General features: G+C 36.5%; 3 protein-coding genes across 3 annotated transcripts in view; 1 reads left to right on the forward strand and 2 right to left on the reverse strand.

Annotated features, from left to right (window-relative positions):
• Positions 1–12,500, reverse strand: part of LOC144959063 (tRNA wybutosine-synthesizing protein 5-like) — a 297,326-nt gene that overhangs the window by 44,354 nt on the left and 240,472 nt on the right. The gene's annotated exons all lie outside the window — the stretch shown is intronic.
• Positions 1–12,500, reverse strand: part of LOC144958943 (uncharacterized) — a gene marked incomplete in the record, with an annotated part of 58,616 nt that overhangs the window by 7,237 nt on the left and 38,879 nt on the right.
• Positions 6,543–12,500, forward strand: part of LOC144958944 (uncharacterized) — a 7,805-nt gene continuing 1,847 nt past the window's right edge. Inside the window, exons 1-2 of the mRNA XM_078891241.1 lie at positions 6,543–6,613; positions 9,422–10,041. Of these exons, the coding sequence (XP_078747367.1) occupies positions 9,535–10,041 (507 nt within the window). The 5' untranslated portion in view covers positions 6,543–6,613; positions 9,422–9,534. The remainder of the gene's footprint in view (positions 6,614–9,421; positions 10,042–12,500) is intronic.

Consider the following 12,500-nt stretch of genomic DNA (forward strand, 5'->3'; position numbering starts at 1 on the left):
GCACCGGGTCTATCCCTAATTTTCCCTTTCGAACTTCAGGTCCATGGGGGGAATTTTTGGAACACTGATCAAAGAGTTCAAAGAAAAGAAGTTTTCCAACTTGTTGTTTCCCCAGACCCAAACATTTGGGGACTAAACCTTAAACGGAATTCAACCATAAAAAATAAACTGAACTCTAAAACAAAGGGGGAGGAATAATTTAAAAATATCTATTCGAAAACTTCCAAAACGTTTTGAATAAAAAATCAACTTTAATTGTGGCCCGTATTACATTGTAAAAAATAAAACAAACATTCACCTACAAGGGGACTTTCCCCTTACCGTAAGCTGGAAAGCTAAAAAAAAATTGGAGTACGAGAATTATAAAGGATACAGTTTGGCAACCCCTTGTCTTCAGGAAAATCAAGTGAACCTGCCCAAAAGACCTTAATCTTGAAATTCCACGAAAAAACCCAACTGTAAGGGGAATATCAAAATAACGAATACGCTTGACCAATGTCGATCTTTCCAATTTTCAACTCATTTTTTGAGGGGGTATAAATTTAAAAAAACTTATCTGGTAGGTATTATTTTAGAATTTCCAGCTCAAAATGACCCAAAACTAAAACATGCTTTGTAACGTTGGAAAATCAATTTTTTTGGGGTTACGAATCACATGATACTAAATAAATCAAATCATAAGATTGCAAAACAAATCGATTTACTTAAAAAGCCCAAATCAAACAAAGGGAGCTTCTTTTTTCCCGGCCTAAATGAAGCAACGAGCTCATCTCGACACCGCAAAATTTTAAATGTATAAGCTTTGTGTGTTGTGTGTGTGTTTGTTTTTGTGAAAATTTATAAAATTGTTGTGTGCGTGCGGGGGGAAGTAAAAATGAAAAGAAAAAAGAGAGAGAGAAGAGAGAGGAGAGAGAGAGAGAGAAGAGAGAGACCTGGCACGCGTTTGTGCACATTAAGTGTTTTGTTTAAAAGTGGGGGCAAAAAAATACCCAACCGGTTTTTTTTAAAATGTGACCTTTTTGTTCACCCCTTGGGACTTTTGGCCGTACGCTATTTTTTTAAAAAGGATCTATTTAAAATTGTTTAAAACTTCCTAGGTACAAAAGAGAAAAAAAAAGCAAAAAATCCATGCAGTTTAATTTGATTAATTAGCGCAAATCCCTAAACCTTTCAGGCCCCCCCTTCCCAACAAACATTTAAAATTTGGGACGGCATAACCCGAAGGGGAAAATTTCTTTTTTTTTTCCCGACACGACAACGTTGTTAACTTTGGGAAAATTTTTTACACCTGTACAGGTTTTTTTTGAGTAAAACCTTTTCCAAGACTAAAAACCCCGTTTAGAGGGGTTCAAACCCCGGGGCCTCCCCCCCCAAGGGGCGTTTCAAACCCTAGACCACAAAGCCACCATCCCCTATGAAAAAGAAAATTTTTGAAATAAATTGATTGTTTTTTGTGATTTCGGTGTGTTTGTATTTTTTTAAATTATATATAAAATTTTATATTTTAAAAAATATAATAATATTTGTTGGTTGGGGTTTGTCTATATTTGTCTATTGTTTTTTTTTAAAAAGCGTCACAGATGTAAAGGGGAAGACGCTGTCATCTTTCCCAAACCCTCTTACAATAAAAATTTACATCATCTTGGTTTGGGATGTGGGTCTTGTGAACACTCGCTTTACCCCAAAGTCCCGGGGCGACCCCCCTTGGCGTTTTAACTGGGCTCGGAAAAAAGGTCTTTTCATTCTCTAAACCTATTTGGGAAAAAGGGGGAAAATTTAAGTGCCTAACACGTCAGTCTTGTTTATTGTTCGTGTTGCTTTTGGTCGGAAACCCTTTAAAACCCTTGGGAAAGTTTTGGAAATTTCCTATAAAAAGTATTTTTAAAAAACTAGAAAACTTGAATATTTTATTTAGTGCGGGGGTTTAAATTAAGGAAATTTCCCCTTCATTCTAGAAAAGAAGTCTTTGATTTGTTTTACGCACAATCTGGTGCACTCTAAAAAAACCTGACCTAAATACATTTATATCATTGACTTGTGTAATTGAGTAAAACGTGAGTTTTTTTATTTACGGGGGTTGTTTTTCATTCAGGAAAGGGATTTTTTTTAATTTAGTTTTTTTTCCTATAAAATTAAATTTTTCCCCGAAAGTCGGACACAATACAAGATGGAAAACCTTGTTGACCATAAATTGATAGAGTTGAGCCATTGGGCGATGCTGAGTTCTGATGCAAAAAAAATGACAAATTGGGGCAGGTGGTGTAAGGTCATCATTGGTGCCTTGATTGCCCGGGGGGGCAGGGCTGGTCTCCGGGACCGAGACGTGTTTTTTTAGTGCTTTTTTTTTTCACAAGTTTTAAAGGTATTTTTAAATTCTTATTTTTTTAAAAAAAGACACTTTATTTTTCAAAGGCTGTGATTTATTCCTGGAATATTATTGTTTTTACTTTGTAACAAAAGTTTGCCATATTTTTAAAATAATCTGGCAACCCCAAAAAAAGTCCCCCTTTCATTTCCATTCAACATTAAATTTTTTTTTCTGAACCAGAACCCCCCCCCCCCCCCCCACCGAATGCACATCGTTATGAAACCCAGAAAAAAAGGGGGGGAAAGGGGGGAATAAAAAAAAATTCCACTTCACACAAAAGTCCTTTTTCCTTGCGTTTTGCGGAAATGTCGCTCAGGAAAAATAAAAATGAAAAGTGCTCCTGTGCTCATAGCGCGATTTAAACAAGCCTCTATTATATGTTAAAAAGGTTTCCTGGTTACCCCAACCCCCACGTGTCGAAATCGACAACTATTCTCTACCCGGACCGGTAAGCAGTTTTTTAAAAAAATAAGGGGGGGTGGGTTGCGATCAAAAACAATAATTATGTCACCCCCCCCCCAAAAAAATAATATCTCCAATTTTGAAAAAAACATTAACTTTGACGTGGGTGCACGGCCTTTACTTACCAGGGAATTTTTAAGTCAAAATCACACGTTTACATTCCCCCCCTGAAAACCAAATTTCCATGGAAACCCAATAAATCAGTGGAAAAAAAAAAGCAAAAACGCTTACTGTGTTTTTTTTTGATCATTTTAATCATTTTCAATAAATATAATAATTTGGCGTTCACAATTTGTTCAGGCTTTCCGTACAAACGAACCCCGACCATTTTTTGTTTAATTTTACAAGTCCTATAAAGTATTCCCGAGCTCCCCCGGTTTTTCGGCCACAAATGTTTTTATTTTACCCATATATCACCCTGCCAAACGTTTTAACCCTAGTGAGTTTGTTAGGTCGAACGAAAGTGTGTGTGAGGATTGTGTGGTTGTTTGAGCAGACTGGAATGTGTTTACCCAACATGTGAAGTGGGATGAGCTAATGCTGTGTGGTGATATTTTTAAAAATTTTTGAAAGCTAGTTCTTTTTAAAAAATTCCAACCAACAAGCCTTGGATAACAAAAGATCTAAAACTTTTATTGAACCAAAAGAAAACTCTCTTTACTAGTGGAAAAAAAGATCTGAAAACAAAACAAAAAGAGATAAAGAGGGTAATATCTAGTTGTAGAGACAAGTACAAATAAAATTGAAAAATGCTTTTCTTCTGGGGATATACGGGACACGTGGCGGGGGCTTAAAACTGCTATTAACTATAATCCAAAGCCCACGACTATATCAGAAGATATCGAAATTGACACTCTAAATAAATTTTATTCACGTTTCGACACAACAATTTGATATTGAAAATGAAAAACATGAATTAGACAGGGCTTTGGAAGATGAAATGACTATTGAGGTCAGTGAAGAAGAAACGAGATTCGTATTTTCGAAACTAAACGAGAGGACGGCTCCTGGGTCGGATGGATTGAAAGGAAAATTATTAAAAGAATGTGCCCATCAGCTTTTCCCCACTTATACACATAGTTTAACTGGTCCCTCCAATGAGTTTCGATCCCTGAAATTTGGAAAACTTCAAAAATTATTCATGTTCAAAAAAAAAAGAAAAAATTGAATCTATGAACGATCTCAGACCTGTTGCACTGACTTCAATAGTTATGAAATCTTTAGAAAAACTTGTTCTTGTTAAAATTAGGAACCAGTTTATGCCATTGAGTGATAGTCATCAATTTGCGTACAAACCAGACGTGGCGTAGAGAATGCCATTTTGCTGTTTACAAACAACATCTACAGGCATCTGGATCACGCTAAGAGCTATTGCAGATTGCTTTTTGCAGATTTTTCTTCAGCGTTCAATACAATGCAACGTCAGTTTGTTGTTCAAAAATTGACTAGTCTGAATTTAAGAACGTATATAATTGCTTGGGTGCTCAAATTTCTTAAGGATAGAGCACAATATGTTCAATTAGGACAAAACATATCTTCCTGTATCAATACAAATACTGGTGCTTCTCAAGGTTGTGTATTGTCCCCTGCATTATTCACAATATACACGAATGACTGTAGAAGTCAAAACCTAAGTGTCCCTTTAATAAAGTTTGCAGATGACACCGCTCATCAAGGCCTCATAACAAATGACAAAAAAGTGGCTTATAGGCAAGAAATTGATTGATGCCCACCACCTAGAGCTTAACATAAGCAAGACAAAGAAGCTAGTGATTGACTTTAGGAGAGTGAAGGAACCAAGAGGACCGTTAAAATTAAAGGACCAATTCGTCCAGCTAGTTCCTCAATACAAATACCTTGGTGTAACAATTGATGACAGGCTCAAGTGGGATGAACACTTGAAAATAATTAGGCATAAGATGTGCAGACGTACATATTTTTTTATCAAAACTCTCTCAGTTTAGAATAGATAAAACCCTCTGCACATTATTTTATAGAGCAGTAATCGAAAGTGTTTTGTCATTTTGTATAACAGCTTGGGGAGGCAATTGCTTAGCAGTGGAAAGGAACAAAATAAATTCAAATATTAAAAAATCCATTAAACGCTATATAAATGATGTTGACGATGTAAATCTTTTATACGAGAAATTTTGTATAAATAAAATAACTAAAATATTAAATGGCCAATATCATCCACTAAGACCATCAGTTATTATGTCAGAAAGAAGTGGTCGCCCTTTCTCTATTTCATCGAAAACAGAGAGACACCGAAAACCTTTTCTACCGTCCAGTATTAGGCTTTATAACAGCAAGCAATAATCATTTTATATAATTATTTCGCATTTTTACTTTCAAAAAATTTAAATATTAATTTATTAATTTATTTGTTTTGCAATCTTTTTAATTTCCAATTTATAGTGACAGTTTTAACTATTTTACAGTGTTGAAATTATTTATATTAGAAAGCACAGCTCTGGTTATGGAGCTGTTCCTTTTATATATATATACATTCTATTTCCATTGTATTTTTATCTTATTGTGTAAATTATAACACGTCTGTACAAAAAATTTCCTTTTTGGGATGCAATAAATTATTATTATTATTATTATTGTTATTATTATTATTATTATTATTATATTATTATTATTATTATTATTATTATTATTATTATTATTATTATTATTATTATTATTATTATTATTATTATTATTATTTATTATTATAATTATTATTATTATTATTATTATCATGCCCTTGTAGCCATCTCTGCCGTTCGTCACCTTGATGGTCTCCAAATAACTGGGTTTGCAGAACAGACATTTCTTTTCAAATTATTTCATTCGCTCCAAACCTATCCTCATGAAGCGGACAGTTATCTCTGACCCTGCAATACGCTTCAACAGTCGTAACGACACTTCCCTCGTAAAGACGCATGGTAGCTTCGTAACTGGCTCTAAACTATCGGAACAACGGCGGACGCCCTTGTGAAATATTTTTTCTGACGAGCATAAATGCGTATTCAGAGGGGAAAAAACATTATAAATCTGATCATGATTTGACTTTTACACATTCTGATCACAAGATATATGAAAAGTTCTAGCCATCCTGAAGAATAAAAAACCGATTTTCTTTGTTTAGAACCACGATGGCCGCCGTTGCTGGGCGACGTGACATCAGACTATTGAATCCAATTAACAAATAGACACACGATGATTTTGAAACGTACGACTCACGCCGTACGGCATATAACGAAAGTGTCACAAAACAATTGGAACGTTCTCTCACCAAGTATTGTTTTGTTTTGGTACAGATAGCCGAGAGGAATCGGACGAGCACGTGACAATTTGTATTCATACACTCTCTAATTATTAGCGGATCGTGGCTCGCTCATGTGGCGTTCTAAGAGTTGTGCTTATTTTGATATATAGACGAATGGTGACGGAAACATTAGATACTGCAAATCTGTCAATCTCTCTCTCTCTCTCTCTCTCTCTCTCTCTCTCTCTCTCTCTCCCTAGCTGTGTGTGTATGTGTGTGTTTGGTTGTTATCAAACCAGAGTCACAGATGTTAGAGAAAGGTATGGGTCTTAATAGCCCTAACTCCAATCGTCCATCTGACATTATAATCACCAATTGATATACAGCTTTGAAATCGTCGAGATATTATTCATCGTTATGGTATAATAGCGTTGCCTTTTCCCAATTTGTTTAGGACGAACAGTTTATTGTTTGTCACTATCGTCTCACTCTTGTATCATTTCGGCATGAACCTGAGATTGAACGTCAGTTTTATTCTTAAATTATGTAAATTGAGTAACTCGTAAGCTGTTTTATTTTTCTTCATTCAGAGGAAGAATTGGATTTCATACAGAAATTATTATTTGGTTAGTTTTGACTTAATTTGAAGTTAGGTTGTTCGAATGACCGTGCTATAATACCAGACGAAAGGCGAATATTGATTAAATAGTACTTACATTGATATCTCTGACGTAAAAACAAATTCTGGTTTTTAAGTGTGGCACTCGCTTTCAAACTTTTACGTTCCTTATTTGAGTCCTAATTTGGGTCATCTTCAGGATTACATATCGGGACCCCAAGTATTTCTTACTAACTTCATCAGTTGACTGTTGAGTTTTATATTCCCTTGAGATGGACATACGGGGTAAATTGCGGCCCAGAATTTTCGCCAAATGAGAGTGACTGGTGTTTAATAGACTTGTGTATTTCGGAAAATGCGCAAAGTCGCTTAGTCAGAAAACAGTCGCAACATTTCTTGAAGTGTTTTGCTCATGATATCACTTTGTCAAAGCTACCACATGTCAAAGCTACCACATATCAAAGCTATTACATGTCAAAGCACATGTTCTGGAGGCTGGTTAGGTTCCCAATATGATAAGCGATAACCCAGTTGTTCACATTTTCGAACATTGTATTGAAAATGTTTGTCGTGTAGCTCATACTCAAATTAGACAATTTCCAGCATTCCATAGCGCCCTACCTTATAGTAAACTTTGATAAGGTGCGTGTTCGTTGCTTCAGTTAAAAACTTGTTTCAAATTGCAAACTGGGGGCAATTTCTTGTTCCGATGGGCATTTCCTGTCCCTGAAACCTGCCTACTCTGGATATAAATTCAGTAATATCCACTCTTTTAGTGATTGGAATAAGATGGATGTGTAGCTGACTGCGCCCTTGGCTACAGAAAGGAAAAAACTATTTCTTGTTTCCCTGAAGGACATAAGACTGCCAACTGGTCCAATGTCCCAGGGTCCAGGTATGCTACACTACTAATATGAAAGCAGTGTAACCTCATGTCTTTGATGATTTAAGTTTTTGATGTTCTCGCCTATTTCTCAGAGGGTAGGCCGGCGTAGTCCAGTGCGATCTTTTTTCGAGGGAACGCCCTCAGAATTAACCTTGTACGTATTCAGACAAAGCGCTGGGACATGTATTTGGGACCAATTTACTTCTCTCGTTTATTGTAATGTCGATGGTTTCTTAATCACATTCCTATGCATTCTCACAAATTTCCATTCCGGATCCTGTAATTATCACCAAACATGCCCGGTAGCTCACTTTTTATGGCCTCTTACCAACTTTGTTTCCTTACGTGTACTGAAGTAGTCTATCAGTTCGCTATGTGACTTGTCCTGTTGATATTTTAGGTACAGCCTTTTTAACTATTTTGTACAAGAAGGATTATAAAATTTTCGTTTGCCCCCAGGGAATAGAGCGCTGCAAGTCTTAACCATTAGCTTTCTAAATCTGGTTATCTTTTTGGTTTTGGGACCTGTGACATAGCAATATTGGAACTAAATTATCCCAGCTGTCAAATATCCCAATAGGAAAAGACTACGTATTCGGGATTGTCACCAAAGCTATGATAAGAATTTTTCGTGCTGGAAATGTGGGAGTTCATCCCAGACAATCTGTCCCATCTCAGGCTACGTAATTGAGGTCGAGAGTGTATTCATTTTGGCATGGGTTTTATTGAAAGTGTTTTTGCAATAGGATATTTTACCAGTAGTTATAGATCGTCTCTCCAAGAAAGGAATTGTCAATCATTTCGTTGCAGTCTTAGTAGCCCCGTTGCATTGGTGGTTCACAGGAAAATAGCAAGAATCCGTAGTTTAGTCCATTTTGTGCTTGTCTGTTTGTAAATGTTTTGCAGGTCAAACCCTCTCAATGTTGTCCGTCACATTCAGGATCTCTCTTTTCCTCTAAGCCCCTTGGAAAAAATGCCTAAATATCTAGAGTTTTCCTCTCTCTCGACACCAGCGGATAAATTGTAACATGTGATTCTAGAAGATTGGGCTCCTGAACAAAAAGATACCTCTTAGCCTTGGGCGGAGAAAGTTAATGCTCTGAATGACCATTAGCTTTCATAAAAGCTGAGCTTGGACCATCCTTGAAATATTGTGGGATTACACTCATGCCTGGCCACGTGATTTTTATTGCATTATCTAATTGGATCTTTTTGGACTCGATAGCGAATCTCTCTAGCAGCAAGAAATAGTTGATAAGACAGCAAGTTATTAAATGCAAGTATTGCTCGTAGACAGTGTTGTTCCTATCTAGACCGGGATGGCCGGATGATATGTGGATATAAGCATGCATGCCTTGGCAAGATCCTGAGCAGCGTGATGACCACCAGCCACCGCCTTGTGGCGTTCTGTCGTCTTGGCTCATCCCTGAAACATCCATATAACTGCGTCAAGTTGATGACGCCAAACAAGTGAAGGAGGGAGGGGATGGGCAGTGGGAATTTGACAGATTGGCTTTTTTCCGTAACCAATGAGAAAGTTAAATAAAGTTTATTTTTATTTATTGCCATAATCGAAGAAGTAAAATGCCCGTTGCTGATATCGTTTATTGAGACTTCCAAAAACATACTATTGTCCCCCAAAGCAATATATAGCCCAAACCTTGACAAACATTGATAATCATAAGACAACATGTACCTGATTTAGACTTGCGTCATTATTTCTATTGACACTTACATTTGTGTGTCTTGTGTAAACCTTTACTTTTTTTTTATCAATCAGGAACTTAATTTAAAATCTTTCTTTAAAATTTTCGTTTATTCCAAAAGCGAAGGTAGAGAAACGTGCTCGTTGATCAAAGCGTCAATTATGACTTCCTAAGACATCTCATTGTTCTATCCATCACCCTACACATAGACAAAATAGTGACATTTCTGAGGCCATGTACAACGGATTTCGACTTGTGCTTTTGTTTTTACTAACATTTACCTTACCATGTGACCATTTTGTCAAAACCATCGAAATCAGCAACAACGACGACCAGAACAAAAGCAACAACAACAACAACAACATCAAGGGCCACCTGAAACCTTTTGGAGAGAGTGGAACCAAAACCAACGTCAAACAAGTGGATGGATTTCCAGAACCCACCGATTTCTTTTCAAATTATTTCCTTCGCTCCAAACCTGTTCTTATGAAGCGGGCAGTTATCTCTGACCCTGTAATTAACAAATGGACAGACGATTATTTATCTCAGGTCAGTCTCCGTGAACAAAATCGCGAATATCTTGTCAAAATTGAAATGGGAAAGAAGGAGAATAGGACAGGAGCAAAGTCACACTTGAAGTTGCATAACTTTTTGAAAATCTATGACAAAACCGACGTATATCTTGTCCACTACCTGCCGCCATTTCTGAATAGTGACTTGACATTACCTCGTCCACTTCAGGTAATTATAACAATTTTCTCCACCTTTTTCTCGTCCTCTTCCTCCAACTCCCTCCACATGTTCCTCTTCTTCTTCTTTCCCATTCTTCTTCACAATCTGCAGCTCAGTTTGAATACTAATCAGAAAATGTCTGCAAATTCCTAAAATCTAAAAGACTTAGATATATGTTGCAGGAAGAGGTAAACACACATTACGCGCGCGCGCACACCCACACACACACACACACACAAATAAAATGACAAACATATAACAAAACATAAAAGGAATAAAAACGGACATGAGATTAAGGCAATGTAAATTTTAGCATTGTTGTGTTGTAAAGTAATTCTGAAACTTAATATGATGGAGATGTCCTCATAGATTAGTAGGTAGAGCACTCCTTTCACACCTAAAGGAACAACGATCGATTCTTGGTGCAGTCGAAATTTTTATTTCTGACCCATCTATCCATCCAGTAGTGATTGGGCAGCCGGGTCTGTAAGATCTAGCGGAAATCACATTGCGATAAACTAGCATCCTCAATCCAAATATGAAATTGCTATTATTTATGTTTCAAGCTATAGAAGCCAGGATAAACTCTTGCTCTACGGCTCAAACCTGTGACAAACGAAGAACTTGGAAGAAGGTTTCAGAGTTGTTGCCAAGAAGAGGGACATTTAAATCGATCGGTATTTGAAGGATGAGGTTTCTGAACAAATTATTAAATACATGTTTTTTTCAGAGTACTGTTTACACTTGAATTCCTTAACATGATATGGTTTTGAGATGATCATCACAAATGTTTAAACAACATGCTTGTATCAAAAATGCTTTAACACAGGCGTTATCAAAATCTTTTAACAAATACGCTTTGGCATGTATGGTTGAAACCGTTTTTTTCCTGAGGTATGTCAAAAAGTACATCTTAAAATTAAAAAAATTGCGCCTATGTGGTCTTATAGTATGACACTCACCTGCAGAACGGAACGTATAGGATTCGAGCCCGGTCTGAGCGGCGCATAGTTGAGTCCTTGGAAATTTGTGTTAAGGGTATATTCCAAGGGAAGACTGGAATAACCCAAGCGTCGGCCACAGGGCGGCGCCGCAAATTGAGTTAGGACGAGGTGAATTGTTCAATTCACACAGCGCAGAAGCTATTCATACTCGATAATCAAATAAATGAAAAGTATATAGTGTCAATATCCACCTAACGTATTTGTCACGTTACTGTAGAACGAGCTTAAGTCTCAATGGGAAATTAACTTGAGGCGACCATGGGTTGTTATTTTTCAAACTTGTTGTTAGGCTATCTTTTGTTGACAACGCTTCTCAGTCGTCTTATGAATACTACTCACCATGGTTATATAAACCCATGGCATGCCGCAAATTGTCACTTGCTATTCTTTGCACAATGCAGGGTTGATTGTGTGAAAAATATTAGGTATTCTAAACGTTAATTTAAAAGAATTAGAAAGAAAACCTTCGGTGTTAACTTTCAGTGAGAGCTCTTTGACATAAATCCTAATCCAGTGATAGGCGCTACCTGTAATGCCAAAATGGTTTTTGGTGTGACGTAAAAGAAGTTTATGAGCCAAAGGATTGCATGGTTTTTGCCATTTAGTGAGCAGATTATATCGTCTTCAACTCGTAGGACCGCGGTTTCTATGCTGTGACCATTACGGCATGCTAACTGATAGGGCACATTAATATTGTTGGTGTTGAGTTTGAATCCTATGTGATAGAACCGTTTCAAGTTTTTTCGATAAGAAGCTAAGGTTGGAATTGGTTATGCATTGTTTCTTTGTTGAGTGACGGTTTCTTAAGAATGAGAGATACATGACCTTCTTTGAACTCTTTAAGTACAGAAGAAGCCCATCATTGACAATTGAGACAATTGGTTTAAATAATTCTGCTGTACAATTTTTGAATATCCAAGTTGGTAATGGACTGAGATCACAGCTTTGTGTTGGTGACTTATTGATTATATCACTTATTTCTTCACAGGTTGTTGGCGTTAAGATCGAAAGTGTGAATTCGAGATTGGAAGGTGTTACGTCGCTGTTATTGATGCTAGAACAAGAAATTGCTATTTTGTCCGGACCATTTATTATATTTCCTTATATTTTCCGTGAATATTGTCCAGGAAAAAACATTGTATAATGGTTCTTTATCTCGGGTTGGAGGGTTGGAGGTATTTTTACGTTTGATTAGACCATTTATAATTTTAAATATTGCTAAGTTATTTTTGTCTTGATCTGCTAACTTCTTCTGAATATAATCAACTGTTGTCTTTTCAATTACTCAGTTGGTTTTGTTTTAAATCGATATGTATACCAATTTGTCTTTTTACAGTTTGGTAATTTTCCATTGGTGTTCAGCTTGTCTTCTCCTATTTTATATTTTGTGAATTTTATTGGTAAACCATTTTGTCTCTGACCGGACAGCTATATTCTTTTGACACATTGGAGCATGTTTGTCAA

This window comes from Berghia stephanieae, chromosome 13, assembly GCF_034508935.2.
Source record: "Berghia stephanieae isolate SIO BIC M18660-M18661 chromosome 13, UCSD_Bste_1.3, whole genome shotgun sequence".
NCBI lineage: Eukaryota > Metazoa > Mollusca > Gastropoda > Nudibranchia > Aeolidiidae > Berghia > Berghia stephanieae.